The sequence below is a fragment of the Haliaeetus leucocephalus genome, unplaced genomic scaffold, assembly GCF_000737465.1.
Source record: "Haliaeetus leucocephalus isolate CR32 unplaced genomic scaffold, Haliaeetus_leucocephalus-4.0 Scaffold339, whole genome shotgun sequence".
Taxonomy (NCBI): Eukaryota; Metazoa; Chordata; class Aves; order Accipitriformes; family Accipitridae; genus Haliaeetus; species Haliaeetus leucocephalus.
The window spans coordinates 7,628,414-7,647,523 of NW_010972775.1; the positions used below are offsets into that span (position 1 = coordinate 7,628,414).

The 19,110-nt window shown below is 37.9% G+C and overlaps 1 protein-coding gene across 1 annotated transcript; it reads right to left on the reverse strand.

Annotated features, from left to right (window-relative positions):
* Positions 1 to 1,849: 1,849 nt before the first annotated feature.
* On the reverse strand, positions 1,850 to 15,066 carry FAM81A (family with sequence similarity 81, member A). The gene is made up of 8 exons (XM_010571753.1): positions 15,020 to 15,066; positions 13,487 to 13,760; positions 12,591 to 12,709; positions 5,987 to 6,116; positions 4,638 to 4,744; positions 3,344 to 3,479; positions 2,773 to 2,968; positions 1,850 to 2,341 (listed from the first exon to the last, which is right to left on the reverse strand). Exons 1-8 carry the CDS (start codon positions 15,064 to 15,066, stop codon positions 2,202 to 2,204), a joined length of 1,149 nt encoding a protein of 382 aa, XP_010570055.1. The 3' UTR covers positions 1,850 to 2,201.
* Positions 15,067 to 19,110: the final 4,044 nt, after the last annotated feature.

Consider the following 19,110-nt stretch of genomic DNA (forward strand, 5'->3'; position numbering starts at 1 on the left):
ATATTGTTTTATTTGTGTTTTTAGTTATTTGTTTTAGCTGAGATTTAGGAAAAAATACTTTCAAAACAGCAAAAGTATAATTTAATTGGGTTTTGGGTGTTGTTTTATATCTGGATGAATCACACGTGATTTTTACAAGAGAAACAAGTTATATAGGACTTGAATAAAATGTTTCTCTGATTCCTTGTATGCTGTTTATATCATACCAGATTCTCTCAGGTACAGGCTTCCAATTACAGAAGAAAAGAATCCTTGGGTTTTTGTTCTGTCTCTTTTTGCTTCTTTCTTTGTTCTTTTCCTGTTTTATAAAACACCAGTGATAGCTTTTCCACTGCACATGGCTAAATATCTAAGAATAGATAAGAATACAGACATGAAGAAAGAATGATTTTCTTAAGACAATTATTAAGAAATATCTGCAAGCATTTCATTGTCTCCCTTTAATGAACTGGGCTTTCCCCTTAGCTGCCATTGTAAATATATTTCACAGCACATGGATGATACAAAACAGGAATAACGGAGGCAGTTTTGTTATCGGAGAGCACTGGAAGCCAGAGTTGTGAAAACTTCATGTATCTTTGATACATTAAATTACTTTCAACTATATAGGAAGTGAATATAAACTTAGGTGCTAATCCTGTAAGGATGCATGCGTTTTCTTGATTTTTACACACTTCACTGTCCTACTGAAGTTAGTGAGTTTAAGTTGTTGGAGCAATTTTTTAAATTTTTTTTTAATTTTTTTTTTTTTTAAATATGGTGACTCTGGGGGCCAAACCTTCTTTCATGGAAGTGATGAGAAATTGGCTGCTAATTTTTCCAAATAGGAATATGGTTTTGCAATACTGGCTGAAAAAAAGGTCCATTAAAGATGGTGCAGAGACGTCCTATTTGTTTATGTTAACAGTAATGCTTGTGTAAATTAATAGTATTTTTGTATATGAATTACTGTTAACAGTGTAAATTAATAGGATACTGGGTGAAGTCTTTTATTCTTCATGAGTGCTTAATCCTGCATGACTTACAAACATGAGGAGCAATATCAAGCTATGAATGAAGATATGAAATCAACATCTATGTTTTTTCCTGTCTCAGTTAATACGCCATATGGGTGCTGATTTTCATTATATAATCTGTTCTGGGAATGGAAATAAACACCATTATTATTTGGAAATATTGTGAATGGAATTAGCAATTTGATTCTACTTAATTATTTATGTCTACTTAAATTTGAAGAATCAGTTGTTTTACATCAACAAAAATTTCTAAGCAGATCATAAACTCATTTTATTTTACATTACATTCTCCAGACTATGTTAGATTATCACCTTCTCTTTTGTTTTCAAACCTTTTGAAGTTTTTACCAATATAATGAAACAAGTCACAGAAACACATGCCCAGTTATAAAATACTGTATATACATCTTCTACCTTGTCTCAACTCCACTTGGTTATTAATTTAAAAAGGTCACAATACTTAAGACCACGTGAGTTAAGTTTCTTACGTTGTTCATGAATCATCTTTAGTCTACAACTACATTATATAACACTGCTTAGTTTACACACACACACCAGAGGATATTTGCAAAACTAAACAAAGATTTTCTGATGGTATCTAGGTTTTGAAAATTGGTCTGTTTAGTGCCAATTCTGTCTCCCCAGGAAGTCAATAGGATAGAAAGTCACTGTAAAAATGTCTGTTGACTTCAATTAAGTAATTTGTATCAAGGTGGAGAACTTTGCCAAACTGTTATTAAACAAATTATATCAACTTGTTGGTTGGGTTTTTTTTGTAAAAAGGGGCGGGGAAGCAGGCAGGCAGGCATGTACGTGCCTATGTATATATGTGTATATATAAAGCATATACCTGCCTGATCAAACCTTGAAAACTGGGGAGTACTGGAATGCCTTTAGCAAATTAGGTGCCAGCTTCACCAATATATTACTCCAGTTTTATGCAGTGCTTAATCTCCTGAGAGCAACTAGAGTAGTGCAGTGGCAAATCAGTACCTCGGCCCTAAAAGCTTGTTGTCAGTTGATCTATGAAGAGCTTGCATTTACCACTTTCAGTAAGCATACGGACCTGTGCAACAGCAGCATGTCATTTGGTACATGCATTTAATTTGAATTACAGACTGGAACAAGATTATAGTCTGCCTGTTTAGCCAGGTAAATATTAATCTCTCAGACAAATTCTTGGAGTCATGGTCCAGCCTCTCCCCATGTTGGAATCTCCTGCTTCATTTGGTGGATCTGCTTCTGTAGTTCGTCTCTGTCCAGCTTCATTTTCGCTTCTAGAACTTGCCGTAGAGACCCAATGCTCTCATAGATAGCTGCAAATCCTAATTGCAGGTGAAAATTAAATTAGTTCATAAACAAAAGCAAGAGTATCGCATAATTACTATCAGAATGCGCTTCCTACCATAACACTTTACACTACCATAACACTGCTTTACACTAGGAAGATAGCTAAAGTTCTGAAGAAAAATAGGACTGTAATTGTGTGCTGATGGCAAAAATGCCCCCAATCTCAGCCAAGCTATGCCTATGTATGCTCTGGGGAGAGCACTTCTAAGCTAATAAGATGTCACCTCTTGTTGCTGTGAATTTCACCCGTAGTGAAAATCCTTTTTAATGCCACAGGTGCGGCCATTACATCTGGCCCAAAAGTCTTTAAAGTACTTTGATACAAGCAAAGGCATTTTGCATATTACTATAGGTCGATCATTGTTACCACAATGCAGAATGAAGAACTTGATAACTATGGTCCTACCAGCATTAACTTCAGCTTTCATTTCTTTTATATCTTCATTTATCTCATTTTGAAGTTTGCCAATGCGAATATTTATCTTTTCTTCAGTCTGTTTTGCTTCATGTGCTTCCATGGTTATCTTCTGTATTTCTTCTATTTTGTCAATTTTCTCTACCATTTGGTTGAATTTCATCTCTATAGCTCTTTCACTCATTTCCTGGAGCCGGGAAAAAGAATTTTCATTATTTATTCTGCATATGAAAGTACAGTGGTCTTTCCTAAATATGCAATAGATACTGATTAATCATCTTTTATGTGGAATTCAAAGGTGTAAGGAATGATAATTTTTTATAAAATGGTTTAAACTGACTTGATTACTGTAGGCTAAAATACTGATCTATTTTGAAGTGATTTATTTGAAGACTCAGGCTGTGGGGATGTTATACCTGACATCAGTGAAAAGAGTTATACAAATATTGAGGAGGTCTGAAAATATCACTCAAATAATATCTCAATTACATCATCTTAGTTATTAATAATGCTTTTGAATACTTCCTGAGAAGTATTATTAGGACATTTTAATGAAACTTACAGTGTTTTCCTTTAAAGTCAATGAGAGTTGGTCAATTTTTTGCACAAGCTCTTTTTCAATCCTTTCATGTTCCTGTTCCAACCAGCTACGTGCAGACAAAATCTGGCTGCTGAGTTCCTCAGTAGCATTTTTTAATCTAAGAGCATAATAGAAATTAGCAGATACAAAAGAGCAAAACTTTTGGTCATTGAGCAGTGACTTTTTTATGGACATGTTCATAAAAAAAAAAGACAATTTAATATGTTCTTGACACCATATTAAGGTGAATCTTTGAACTTTAAGGCTACTAAACTGGATAAGGTAACATTGTTTTAGAAAATAAAGATGAAAGCACAAAAATAGCAGTTATTTATACAAAACACGTCACAACATTTTGAGGCATAGGAGGATGCAAATTCTTTGCAGCATTGAAAACAGAATACGGTCATCCATTCAGATTATAATCTTTGTGTCCATAGATCTTAAATCTGAACAAATATTTGGTAACTGTTTATTTTAGTGGCAATGCTGGTTCATATAGCCCTACTTATGTTGTTGCCTATACCCACCTCAAGTTTACACCAACCAATTTTGCCAGTGAAACTGTTTCTTTAGACAGTCTTTTTTCCAGTGAATATTTGAGATCTGGTTCTATTCTTTCTTCTGGTTTGCAAACAGTTTTACTGACGTAACTGATGGGATTGCATGAGGACGGCAATAAGAAGTAAGGATGTGGAAGGCTTAAGCCAGGGCTGCCACCAAGTGAAATGCCTGGAGAGGAGTTGATATCTGAATTGAATATATCCTTGTATAATGTCTAGTAGTAGCACAGTAGCTTTTCTTTAATAATTTAGGTAATTGAGTTACATATTCATATTTGAAGCCAATTTAAAGCAGTAACACTTTGTGAATGCTGCACCTTGCTTCCTGGTTGCTCGAGTTGAACTTTTTGCCCTGCTCTTGGCAGCCACCTCCAGCATTCGTTGCTTCGTACGGTTCTTGCAAAAAGGTACCAGGCCACTTTTACAAAAATCCTTAGTTCTGTTCTTTAATACAAGTTCTGCCTGAATACTTAACTAGGGACTTCATGGGCTTTTCAAAATTGCCTAATCACATTAGGGGCAGAATTCTTGTTGAAAGAGAGTCCCACTTGACAGACCATTGTGCTTTTGTAGTATCTGTTGAGCACACGTACTTATTTAAACAGGTTCATACTTTTGTAGACCTGAAAATTACAACAGTCAAACTTGGAAAATTGAGGCCCTGTCTTCCAAAGGCGCATGGCAGCTGCATGGTTTCCCGGGCACTCACTCACTTCATATCCAGAAGGTGGAGCTGTTGGTTGCTGTCTTTGTAGGCAATCTTCAGCTTTGCCTCTTGTTGCATTATTGATTGCTCTACTCTGCTCAGAAGATGAGAAATCTGAAACAAAATTCAGAATTTACTATTTTTCAACAGCATTTCATCACAGTCTCATTTGGGATATTTTCATAACAGTAGAGGAGATCTTAAAGAAGGGCTGTTTTTTCTGACATTTCAAAAAAAAATCCTGAATTTGCACATTTTACTTTATCATGAAAAATATACTATCTCGCAAGATGAAAGTAGCAACGTTGTGAAAAATGTAATTTTTCAGCCATAAATTATTTGAACAGTCTTGCCTTGAAAGGGCCTGCCTGCTCTGCCCCCTTGAGACGGCTGAATTTACACGATCCATACGTCTCCAGGTTGCCACATAAGCAGAGTAAACGAATGGCAAAGCACTCCACCAATACTGACTGATATTCTTCATCGTTTCATGTATAATGGCTACTGCAGTGACAAAAGTGTTGGATTTAACTGGGGATAGGTCATTACTAACAGAAAATATTTCTCACCAAAACAATCATCCCAGTTTTACATGACATTTACAAACTGTTCTGTTTTACAAGATGCATGACAATAAGCTCCTAGCATGCTGGCATGCTAATATACTATATACTGAGTCTTCTGAGAAAGGTAAAGTGGATTTTAACCATTTACCTACCGCAAAATGAAGATGTAAAATACTTTTGTTGCCCAAGAAAATGGGAAGGCCTTGAGATGTAGATACGAAGAATCCTTTTCCTTAATGTCATAAGTCTCTGCTTGTATCTAGTGCTCACTTCCATTCTCATACCCAATGGAAGAGAAACCTGACGGACAGATTAATGGATTCACAGAACCCAAAACCAGTTTTGTTTTGCAGACCTTAAAAAATTGTGTTCAAATACCTATAAAATCATCCTGGGAAGGCCAAACATACAGGGAGAGACACTGATGCTTGCATTGTTGTGGTAGTTTTGTAGACCATCCATGTCATGTTCACATTCCAACCTCAAGAAGCCATTCAGGCCAGTAATCACTGGCTTTCGTTCATTCCTGGAGTCCCTTCAGGTGCCTTTAAATACTAGCCCCTTCTACACAGCATGCTGAAGGCAGCAAATCAAGGACATTTTTTCAGTCAGACCAGTACAGTAATGCAGCTAGGTACCAATGTTCAATCTAATGAGGACTGTGAGCAGATACACCTCTCCATTTGTAAATCTGTGACCTTCCAGGATCATAATTAACAGTAATGGAGTCTGTGTGAATTAGACTATAACTCTTACCCATACATGGATCACCTTGGTCTAAATGCCATACCTGTATTTCCGCCTCTTTAATTTTAGATTCTAAGATCAGCTTGGAGGTATGTTGGTCTTTAGTTAGGCTCTGAAGTCTTTCATATGTAATTTTGTGCTCTGCAGACAGTCTGGCTAAGCCAGCATCACACCTGTTGGAATAAATAAATACCAAAGCAACAGCTGAATAGAATATAAGGTCCAGGCTTTTTAAATTATCCATTTTAGACTGGGCATTTCTGTGAAATTTCTGGCTGTCTAGCAAAACAATGTCTTATGAGACTGTAAGCATGGTGATATATCTCATAGTATTCAGCAAGTTGCCCCCAAATGGGACTAGAAGTCAAATAGTCTGACATAAACGCTCCTGTCTTCTTGGCACTGACATAATATGTGTAGACTGTGTTGTTATCAGTCAGGGAAATCACATTAGAAATGCAAAGATGCAGAATTTCAATACCTTGTGGTTTTGTCATACTCCAAAAGATATCTGTTAAGGGGTGTATGATTTCCCGTACGTGATTAGAAGCCTAAATAATTGAGGACCATTTTTTCATTATTGTAGCTGTATTCCTCTGAGTTTTACATTTTTTATTTTTATTTGTGAAATAGTAGTATACAATTAATATGTGTAGTAAACAATGTGGGGCAAATTTTATAGTTACTAGTCTTTATGTAGGTAAAACTGTCACTGAAAGCAATGGCAATTTTGTCTTACAAAAGACTATGAAATGCAGCCCTGGAACATAATAATTATTGTTTCCTTTCTTCATATTAGAACGTTTCTTGATGCTGTAATATTTTCAGGATAAACGTGCTACAGAACGTGTGCACTTTCTACCACATTTCAAAGATACCTTGGTCAGGTGGATTTCATCTACAGAAATACAACAAGGACATTAACTGAGCTGTAAAAATCTAAGTACTGTCATTTCAGGAGTAAGACCTCTGAAGTACGAGTCATGTATATTTTTTTGCTAAGGGAAATATGTAATCGGCAATGTTACCAAATTTGATCTATGAAACTGATAGAGAACAGACAGCAGTTACAATTTGAGGGAGAAAAAGGCTGTAAAATGGAACAAGCTAAGGCATGTTAAGTCATTATAACCAATGACACATTTTAACCTCTTTTTAGTCACATTTCAGTTTGAAGGCTTTCATTGCACCATGCATTTTCATCACCTCAGTTACAGTAACTACCATTATCATTAAACATGAAGGGAAAGTAACAGCTAAAATGACAAATGGAGCATCTGCTTAGTATTACGGTACAATTTCAATATGAAAATAATCAGTAATGCAAAATAGCACATAGAAATTATAACACTTGTGGGAATTAATTTAGAGTTTAGCAGTTCAGCATTGTGAGACCGATTAGTAGCATCTGTAGGAAGACCAGCTAAGGTTTACACAGCAGTGAACCATACTTGTAGGTCTTACGACCAGGCTGTTTCTATAGAAAGACAAGAGAAGCCAAATCTCTTCCATGTTGTTACAATCCGAGAGAATCAGAGAAATGAAATCATCTTGCATCTAGTCACCAAAAGCCTGGGTAATTTAATCACGCTGTCTATATAAATGAAGCCAGTGGACTATGGCTATAAAGACAGAAGTTGAAAACAACTTTCAAGATTTGGTCATATTAAAAGCATAAGGAAAGAAATGAGAAATAGATTAAGATGTCTAGGAAGATTACTCAAAAAAATGGTTAGCTTTGTTTCTCTGAGGCATGACAGAAAATATAAAAAGCAACAGCTTTGAAACTACTGTAGCCAGTGTAAACAGCAGGCATCTGTAATTGTTTTTAAGGCAAATTAGTGTTTTGGGTTTAATCACAGTGGGCATTGAACTCAGTTATGTGATCAAAGGGGTCATATAGTTGCATGGTAACTGAAACATTAAAATTCTGACTATGTTAATTTAGTGTCAGCCTGATATGTATTAATCAGATAATTTCATTTTTCTACAGGGATACTGTAATTGGTACCTTTTTAAACAAAGATGGAATAAAGATTAAATTCCATTGTCTGTGGTTATGGAATGTTTATCCTGCTATGCGGTTTTTTGTTTTTAAAACAATATTTCATATATTGAAGTGGTCAAAGAGAAGTCTCTGTGCGATATATATGTACACACTCACAAACACCTGATTAGTTTTGACCTGGAAGAAAATATTAGTGTGCTGCAGACAAAGAATGAATATTAGTTTTGTGAGTTATATACATTTTCAGTTAAAAACTTAGAACAATTAAACAACTTCAGTCCATGCTTCCACTAGCTTTCAAGTGGGGGAGGGGAGGCAATAATAAGATGAACACATGGAAAACCATGAGCTTTCTAACACTTTTGATTCAGGTTTCTACTGCAGGGTGGGTCAGAAGAAAACAAGCAAGCTAAACAAAAGGGCACATTATAGTTTGGAATTTTTCATGTTTAAAAAAAAAAGAGAGAGGAAAAAAAAACCCGGCACACTACAATGCCCACTGAATTTCCCATACCTCTGCAAGTTCTGCTTTGATACTTCATTATATATTCATGTTAAAATGACAATAGAGTTCTTAAAAATAGAACTAAATGTTTCTGAACACTGGATTTAAGTTCCTGGGTAATTTAATCACGCTGTCTATATAAATGAAGCCAGTGGACTATGGCTATAAAGACAGAAGTTGAAAACAACTTTCAAGATTTGGTCATATTAAAAGCACAAGGAAAGAAATGAGAAATAGATTAAGATGTCTAGGAAGATTACTAGTTTAAAAATATAAGAGCTGTATATACAACAATTTTTTACAAAGAAATCCACAATAAATAATTCTGTGTCTTCATGTCTGAAATGCTGAAGCTGGCCTTACAAACAACCCAGTGCAGTTTTTCATGTGCAGTTGCACACATGCACTGTTGAAATTTGGGGCAAAGATGCACTAGAATATGTTTGGTTTACTACTGTTTGATTTTGGAGGAAATACTCTGAAAGTTCTGATTGCCAAGCTGTGTACTTACGTGAAATTAGTAAGTGAAGAATAAATTGAGAGGTTTCATAGTGCCAAGTATTATTCTCAATTTCAGAATGCAGTATAATTCTAGAAACCAGTAATGTTTAATATAAAGAGTGAAATTATCAAACAACTGCCTTCCACGTTGTAAGCTGCAAAAGCGGTAGTTATTTTTCTGGCACACTGAAGAGTGTTTTTGTTATCTTTGATCTCTAAGAAATCAAAACACAATGGTTGCTCTATTCAGTATCATCAGGGACTAGATAAAGCTGAGGACTACACTGATACTCCGCAGCAGTATGCTATATAAATACGCTGTAATGGTAAATATGGATTTTTAATGTTCCTGTTTTATTATACAAGTGTTTCAGTGAAAAACACGTAGCTGAAGAACAAGTAGTGAAAAGCAAGTTGATAACGTCCAGAGTATCCACTGGGCAAGAACAGCAGAGCTGGTAGATTCTGAATAGCCTGGATCAGGGAGCCCAGATCAGTCCTCACTCTGTGCATCTCCTACACAGCAAGTAGCCAGAGTGCAGCAGATGTGTTGTGCTTATGAAGTTCATAAATGCAGTGCATCCCAGATACATCAGACTCATTTTCTGTGCAGTGTAGGAAAATCTGCCTACATGTAATGAGTTCAGGGTGTCTGAAATGAATCAGATCTACAATGTATATAAAAAGTTATGTATATATGCAAAGTAGGCCCAATTTGAACATGCATAGTTGCCATTTCTCTGGATGTTTCAGCTATCAGGAAGCTTCTGGAGACAGCTACTGCTATGGTTCTGACCAGGCTGCTGTATTTAAACTTTCCAGACAAATGATCATAGTCTACAAGTTATCCTGTAAATAAATGATAAGGCACTACTCATGAGTTTTATGATCTAATATCACTAGAAATAGAATTGGTAAATCTGTGTTATATAAAATTGCCAACATCAGGGACAGGAGGCTGGAGTAATGGATCTATTGGTATCTACCTAATGTGTCACTGAATTTAATACAGCTAATATTTTCCTTAAAATTAATAACAATAATGCTGATTCTTAGGAAAATGTGCAGCATCATTCACAGTGAACACTGTAATGATGCTTTACAATTTCATCAATAAATTATGCTTAATGAGAAACGGCCCTGAGACATGAGCCGTAACATGTATTCAGTCTTCTGCTGCTGCTGGGGATATAAGTTGATTCTGTGATGCAGGTGAGGTCAACCGTGAGGCCTGTCCAAATCTCACCCCCCCAGAGCTGTGGGTAGCGTGGTTTTGGAGCTGTGCTTCAGAACTGCAAGTGCATGTAGAGATCCCTGTTCTCATCATTAAATGCAGCAACCCTCAAGAAATAATGAGACAGTTGTTGTTCGATGATATACTGACATGTTACAGAACGGTTGGTGTTGGGAAATAAACACCACTCTCTCCAATATTGAAGTTGAATAGGATGTTTAGTTTGCATGTAATTACTGGAACTGAAATTTGGCCAGAATCCTGAGACTGACACTGAAATTATTACATGACCAAAAGGTTCAGACTCAAATGATTTACTATCATGCAGCATATATAAACTGATTCATACTGATTGTCTGTCTGCACACTTCTAGCCTAGAGCAAACGTGGTGTACTTGGAGTTAAATTAGCCTACTGTCACTACAGCCTGAGCCATACATAGTACCTTGACTGTGGCCGGGAGCTGACCCAGAGTAAGTTGGTCACCCACAGTAACTTGATCATGTTTCTAAGGTTTCACTCTTTGAACTCATCTGAAAGCTAGCAGGACTAGATGTAAAAGTAAAATTACACTAGGTGAGTTCAGCTTATTTTATATAAGGAGCATTGGCTAGAGTAATCGGAAAGCGTTTATCCCAGGGAAAGTTTCTGCCAAGTATCCATACAGTGCCAACAGCATAACAAATTGCCAGCTTGACCATGATCTGCAGATATTACTATAATCGTTATTCACAGGAACACTGATTTTCAAAGTAGAATAAGTCTGTAAATAAAGGCAGATAGCTTTCTTCTATGGAACACTGCTTTAACTTGATATCTGATAAAGGGAAGCTTATTTTCTTATTCAGGGAAAATTTTTATATAGAGAGCATAATGTTGGCTAGAAGGTAACAGTTAAAAGACAGCAAACTCATTCTCTTATGGTAATGAATACAAATATCCAACATTCATTTCACCATCTGACATAAGGCAGATGATTGGTATAATCCCATACAACTATCAGATAAATTGCCACCCAGGCACAGTACAAGGGCATTGCCCTAAGTAAGTAAAGGAAGAAATCCTGGCACAGACTGTGCTAGTGCACCACCGATCCCCGTACCAAGTACTCAGGACAGGCAAGGGCCCCATTGTGAAGCTCAGGCTGGCATGTGTTTATTCACTTGAGTTCTGTTACTGAAAGCAAAGTTACTATATTTTGCTTCACAAGGTGTCAGTAACTGTGTTGCTCCAAATACGGACCTCTCTCAGGATGTAGTATGATGTCAAAGTGGACTTTTTATATAAAGAAGCAGGAAGATCTAAGCATGTAAATTTGTCAGGGATTTCTCAGTGAGATAGATATATATGTGTGTGTGTGTGTGTATATCTCTCTCTCTCTAGATTTTTCAATCAGTTTTCTGATTTGACAAAATAAACTTGTCTAGTTCTTTCCTGTTTGCTAAAGGGTAACAACAACAACAAAAAAAGAGTATGTAAAACCTCTCTAAAGTATTCTTTACAAAATGGGCTGTGAAAGTTACAGTGGAAACTTCAAACAATCAAATAATCTATGAGAAAGCTTTAGTTCAAGGAGAATACTCCCCTGATTATTTTTGTAGGCTGTTGCAGGTTATCACTAAATCAGCTGAAGTATAAGAAAGAAGAATAAAAATTATCTGTACAATATAGACAATAGGTCAAATTCAGGACAAGTATAATTCTACCAAAGTTATTAGCCAAGCTACTTTAGGCCACATTAGGTCCTTTTTCTATAGCTGTACATATCCTCTGTCTTTTATGTTCAACTTTACAGACACTTAGATAACGTTGTTGTACTGGGGTTTGTAAATGTGTCATTGATGGCACAACCTGACATCTGTGTAGTTGCACAATTGTAATCTGGAGTTTCAAGTAGCCTGTAAAACCTCTATTATTTTATAGTTTTCTGTTCCTTACGTGTCAGGTAGCCTATGTAGTTTTTAATATGGCTAACCAATAACTGAATGCACAGATTTTTACTTCTAAAATATATGCAAAAATGTGCAACTATTCTGTTCTTTACAAGTGCAGATTGTTCCATGCTGCCTTTATAATTGTGCTAATTAATTTGTTTCAAAGATAGACCAGTCTAACCATAGTACTTTAAAAAGCTGAACCAAATCCAAATTCCTAAGGAATTTGAAGTAATTTATTAAAAACTAATTTCAGGAATTTCAGGAATTAAGAATGATATTGTTAAGTTTAATATGTAACACTGGAATGCAAAGGATTATTATTCATTTTCTTGAAAACACCGAGCAAAATTATCCTGGGAATTTTGCCAAAGTTGAATTCAACCCATTATCATTAACATTCATACTTCAAGATTAAAACAACATTAGCAAGTCCCCAAAATATACTTCCATGTTGACTTTTACCTTGCAACTCTTCCCCGAAGATCTCCTAAACCAGAAAGCTGCCGCATTTCCAGACTCTTCAGGGTAGAATTTGTTCCATAGCTGAGATTGTCTCTGACACGTATCTGTTCCTGCAGCATCTACAAAGCATTCATATGCAAATATAAACTCAGTATGTCACATTTAATATACACTTAAAATGTCACTTATTATCTTTCATTATTTCAGTAACATCAGATACCATTTTATTATTACTTTATTAAAAGCTTTGTCTTGTATCGTACTAAACCAGATACCTTTTAGGTCATTTATTTCTTATTCTTAGTGTCCAATCTGCACATAAATACCGTAATATGTATAAAGTATAACTTGACAATGGAATGGAGACTTAAATATGAGGTTTTATCTTTTTTGTTTTCCCCACCACACCCCTGTTGCTCATTGCAGCAGAGGTCAGACATGAAGTCACGTATCTGCATATGATTAGGTCATAAAAATGAGTAGTTGGGTTTGGCTATTTGATGTTGTCAGTAAGTTGGAAGTGAAGGAAAGTTTGTTACAGAGCTAATGCATTTTCTAGTGTTTATACAGCACAACCTTTGGACTGAAGTTGAGCTGGCTGTTAGTGTCGCATTAATTCATTTTTTCAAGGTTTTCCAGTGCAGCTTTTGAAAGCAAGCTTATTAGTACCACAAAGGTTTCTGTGTTTATATGCTAATGTCCTGTGCTATTTTCGTAGCCACTGAAAGAATTATGTAATTTGCAAACAGTTTTTCAAGTTATAAAAACAATTTACAAGCTTACAGGATCTTCAGACCTTGCCTGACCTTTACTTATCCTGTGGTAAACTTTCTTATTAAATTAGAAGGAATAAGTAGCTGTGATGGCATTAGTCCTGTGAAAAATTCTTAACATACCTCAATGTCCCGATTAAGCTGCCTCACTATTGCCGTTATGTTTCGGATATGTTCTTCCAAGAGTTGCCTAGCCAACCGGTCACCCCCCCCTTTGTTCTGCATTCTGTGCAGAGTGGAAACAATGTCCTCCTTAATGCGAAAAGCGTGTTCCACAAGAGCCGCCGTTGTTTTCTCATGGCTTAGGATTCTGTCTTCCAGCTGATCCACCAGGCTTGCAGATGCCAACGGGACCGCTGTCAATGCCTGGCTATGCAGCGGTATGTTTCGAACCCGTCTAGTGAAGAAGAATATCCAGATATTGTTAAGTTCTCACACAAAACTCTACAATGTCTTTCCACTGGAGACAGTGTGATACTATCTTAGTAGCAATACTGGGGCGAAGCACCAAAATACTCCCCGAGAGAGGGCCCACTGCTACAAATCAGTGAGTGCTGTGTTGGCTACCGTGTGTACCTTGTACAAAGGCAGGTCAGGCTCTTTTTCCTGCTCTTTAAGGAAGCTTACAAAAGCATAGGATCTTAAGAAAAGGACATTAGCGTTATAAAAGTAGTTACAATTCAGGACTATAATTTGATTAAGAATCCAAATTCAAAGCCCTCTTACTGAGTTTCAAAAGCGATGCTATTTGTCTCTACAGTTTTCAGGCTTAATCAAAGCAGTAACTGTAGAAGGTAGATGCTGCAAATGAAATGGAAACAGACCAAAATTAAAAAGGAGTAGCTTGTGTCCGTTCCTTTTTTCAGTCTCTATAGCTATCCTGTAATACCATACAGAAGCTTGTTCCCCTATGAACTGGACAGGAGCATATGTAGGTGTAGAAACTGAGAAGAGACCAAAATTATGACAAGCTTCTCATAGTCTTAGAAGTCAGATTTTCCCCCCAAATAGCTTACATTTGGGTACCTTGAATAATTGTCTAGACTTTTCAAGAGAGCTCTGCACTGCATAGCTTCCATGGAAAGCAATGGAGCTTATGGGTGCTCCAAGTAAAAAAAAACTAGACTGCTAATGCATGCAATCTTTTCCTGCTGCTATATTCTGTAAAGAATGAAGAACATTTTCAGAAGCATAAGTGGAAGATACTAGTTCAACCCCACTTTGAAAGAGGAGATCTTTTTCTTGGAACTCTGTTATTTAGTGTGTATTCTCCATGTTTTTTCCTGTTAATGAGCCAAATTAACAGTTTACTTTCACCATGATGATATTGATAGAGAAATGTATGAGGACATTAACAAAGGTCACTTCTGGCTCTGAGTTTTCACACTTATTCCATGCTCTTAAAAGAGTGGCTAAAGTATAGTATTCTTGGACTTATACTCAGTTACAGTTTAAGCTATTTTTGGGGAAGGGTTAAGTAAAAGCTGAGTAAGGAAGTGTGATTTGGGCCATGATTTGAATGAGTCTACAGTATTTCACTTTGCTTTGCATACTAATGCCAAAGTCCCAAGTCACAGCATTACTATATATAGGGAATTGAGAGACACGTAATACTCTGCAATATGAAGATTTTATTTTTTACATTCCAAACTGTACCTTTCAGAAGGGGCAAGAGTTGGGAAGATTGGGCTTCGCTGGGCCATTTTCTGGTCAATAATTTATGTCTGTTGAAAAAGTACACATTGAATTATTTAATAGTTTATATCTGGCACTGAAATGACTTAATGCTTCTGCTTTAAGTGAATCTTTAAGTAAAGTTTAAGATTATGCTGACGGCTCTGATCTTGGCGTTCAAATATTGCTTATGAAGTAAATGCAAATAAAAATCAATACAAAAAAACCCAAAAGAATGAAAACTAAAAACTGCTAAGAAGCTTTTTATAGTGAAAACGATACTCTTGGAAAAGGCAAGGTTGACAGCCTTGAAACTGAAGTCTGCTGTTGACCCACAGAACTGGTTTGGCAGGACAAAGGCAAACAAACTTCTTGTCCCCAATCTGTCTACTGGTCTCAGACATCATCAATCGATGAATAAAAAGTAAGATCTACAGGATTATCACAAAGCTTAAGAAAGTATTGGCTAGAGAATGAAATAAAAATATTTAATGGCAGCAGATTATGAGGGGAAAGGTGTTTTTCAGGTAAAAGCATTGGCAGTCAGAAACCTAAATAAAATGTGTTAGACATCAGCATAGTTTAGCAAAACCGAGTCTTTCATTAATTTGTCTTCAAATCTAAATGACCACACTTTATGTTGTAAGTAAATTCTTCTGTGGTAAGAATATAGATTCTGTTCTTAATTTTTAGACATAGCCAGCCAGACTGTGACAGACGTTGCAGCAGGGTAGGTTTGTTAAATTGCTTCAGAAAGACATTTTAGATATCTTACTGTAAGTGAGACCAGTACCTAGCTCAGTAGCTTTGTCTGCCGACAGAAATTAAATTAATGAAAAAGGTGGTAGCCTTAATCAAACCCAGCTATTCCACCCTATATAGAACAAATAAACATTTTTAACTATAAAGAGAATGAGCATGGCCTGAGCCTGAATTCCCTGGGAACTTAAAATCCTCACTGAAAACTAAAGGCTGATGTATGAAAAGAATTTTGCAATTGCTGATGAAATGTGGTGCAATATGCTGTACAAACAGAAAGAGAAAAATAGGGTTATTGAAACACAATATTCAGGTATAGATTGTAAAGAAGTGATAGGACTATCCTCTGAGATCTCAAAATGCAAAGCATGTCTGTGCTTTAGAAACGTATGAAAGCACTGCCTAAAAGCAGAGAGCAAACATTGTCACAGTGTATGTGTTCTATTTATAGCACAGTGCTTCAGAAACTACAAATTAGAAAAAAAATAGTTTTAAGAGAAGCTGGGTTGCTGAGCAGCAATGACACTAGACTGGAATTCAGAAGGTCTGATTTTAATTCCTTGCTCAATCTCTGATCCTCATGACTTTGGACAAGTATTTCCATGTCTACTGACTCAATTTCCCTATACGGAAGACGGAGATAGTGATACCTACCTCCTTTTTTAAGTTCTTACATGCCTATAAAAAGCATGCTGTAAGAGCTGGGATCATTATGATGACTTTGCATTCAGAATCCTGTGCACACACTGAATGTCCAGTCCTGCAATCTGTTCCTCACACTCATAGCTTCTCAGTTGATTTTTTTTTTTTAAACAACGCCGCCGCTCTGCGGGGCATCCCTCCTAGCTGTACCGCGAGGTTATACAGTAACCGGGCACCCGGTTCTGTTACATCTGAGCTCGTTTACTCTTAGTCCTCTGGACCATAGCACATTTTAATGATCTTGATGCAGTGAAGCATTTAAACACAATTTAACTATAAACACAGGAATATCCCACTGATTTAAGAAGAGCTATGTGTATCACAGCAGCAAAGCACTGGATGCTACCTAGAAAAATGAAGAACAAATATTAAAGTCTGTACATCTAGCAGTATCTTAGTGAAATACACCTTATAAAAACCAGTCAAACAAAAGAATCCTCAAGTGTTTTACGGCCTTCATTTATTATTGACTGAAAAAAAATATTTTCAGCAGAGTAAGCATAGGACTGCTTCAAGTTTTTACTTTCTCTGCCAGACTACCGTTAGACATGCAGCTAAATGCAAATGTCCAGAGAAATTGTGCACGTGAAACACAAGTTAGGCAGATAGACTTCTCATTCGTTATTGCTAACTTAAGCACATCACTTCGTACACAGTGAAATATCCCATCATCAATCATCAGATTTCTTAATCCGATCCAACATCCAGAAAGGATGTGCTAAGATCTTGTTCAGCAGTTGTACAAAACTTTTCTGCAGTTTGGAGGTATTTGCAGTAAACAATAACAGATAGGTGTCAGAACTAATGACAAATTCCCTCTCTATGAGTGTGTGTAATACCGATTTAGGCCAACAAATACAAAATAAAAAAAAAAAAAAAAAAGATGTTCTGATGCCTAGATTTAGAGGAGTGTAGTTTCACATAGCTCCAATTTTAATGGCAGTTAACAGCGATCGACTTAGATATCAGTTGAGATACTGGCTTCAGGTGCTTAATTTTATTTTTTTTTAATGATGTTGTCTCCTGCTTGATACTGCCGTAGCAATTGAAATCATGATATATTAACCCAGTAAATCTCAGTTGATTGGTTTAATTTACTGAATATTCAAAATCTACTTGTCACATGGACGAGATAAAGGTTTTTCCCAGTTGTAAATGGTATGCCTGATTGCCAAAAATAACAGTTCACTTGATACGTAGGGCAGTTTCCATGCAAACACGGGGTACTGCTTTTGATCTTCAAGGTCTTTTCCAACCTAAACAAGTCTCTGATTCTATGATTTATCGTTTAAGTCACTGACATCAGATATGTAAAAGCTTGAAAAAAAATCATACATGGGACATGCTGAAGAAACACTTTCAGCAATGCGAAGTTCATTCCTTGCTATCGGTACTGTGGCATCCCTTCCCCACTTCAGCAGACTGCCTTGCATGTTTATTTTCTGCAGGTTCTCCATTTCTCCTGTTTTGAAAGATAATCACATCTGTAGTGTTCAGTTCTCCATCTTCCATTATAACCTATGTCTAATACTTGCTGTAATGTCTGCGCACCTCGGAGCGTTTTTCACGTTCATTCTCACAATATGCCTGTGGGGTAGGAAAGCGTTATTATCCCTGAAAATATTATTTTCCTGATGTCGCTGGTAGGGAAGTGAAGCACGGGGAGGGCTATGTGACTTGCCACAAGTCACAGGGGAATCAAAGCAGACTGAAATACCTGCCTAGGCAAACACTTTAATCGCTCTTTTCTTCTTAAAATAGAAACCGCTTTGGTTGCTATACAGGGAGCATATGACAGCACCACCCCAGGAGCTGCAAGATCCTGGTGTGACTCCGAAGCACTTTGGGGCAACGTTTTGGAGTAAGTGAGGAAGTCCCTGTGTCGCGACTCGGCAAAAGGATGGGTCAGAGCCCGACTGTCTCGGAGAGTCGCGTGAAACGACCCCTTGCCAAACCCCTCTGGGCCGCTATGACATTTTGCGGGTGCTGGAGTGGGGGGGGGGGGGCTCCCCGCTGGCAGAGGGGTAGCCATGCCAGCGTGGCTCCGAGCCCAGGCTCAGGGTCCTCTCGAGAAACGGGTCTGATCAGCTCAGGTGCTTGACGGTGCCAAGGCAGCAGCTGGGATCCCAGCCGGACTCCGTGCCTGTGCCGTGCCGTGCCTGCGCTCCGCCTGCGCTCTGCCTCGCCCGCGGCTCCGCCGCACGGGCAGGCCCGGGACCCCGCAGGGACCGCAGCCGCTCCTCGGTGGAAGGGTCATCGGTAAACGCGGTGGTGGTCGCGGGAACGCGGGGTATACGACAGCCGACAGGACATCACAGCGCGGACACCGCTCTATGGCCATGCAACACGGAGGGACAGAGCCGGGACAGACTCGCCGGCGGGCGCAGGGCGCTGCGCTCACTCACCAGTGCTGGATCAGGGCAGGGCAGGGCTGCCCGGCCGCCCCCTGCATCCCAGCGGCCGGCTGAGCCCCGCTCTTTAACGCGCCGCCGCCGCTACGGCAGCCGTTCGCGAAGCGTCCCGACCGCCCCTAGCGCACCCGGGGCGTCCGTCCGTCCGTCCGTCCGTCCGTGGCGCGGCGCGGCGCGGCGGCCCTCCGCCCGCCCGGCTGC

Excerpts from the sequence above, each read along its gene's own strand:
- FAM81A (XM_010571753.1), bottom strand. The coding sequence starts at position 15,066 with ATGGCCCAGCGAAGCCCAATCTTCCCAACTCTTGCCCCTTCTGAAAG. Across the intron at positions 6,117-12,590 it reads CTTCGGGGAAGAGTTGCAAG|GTGTGATGCTGGCTTAGCCA; the intron begins GTAAAAGTCAAC and ends TTATTCCAACAG. Across the intron at positions 2,969-3,343 it reads TGACTTTAAAGGAAAACACT|GAAATGAGTGAAAGAGCTAT; the intron begins GTAAGTTTCATT and ends TCCCGGCTCCAG.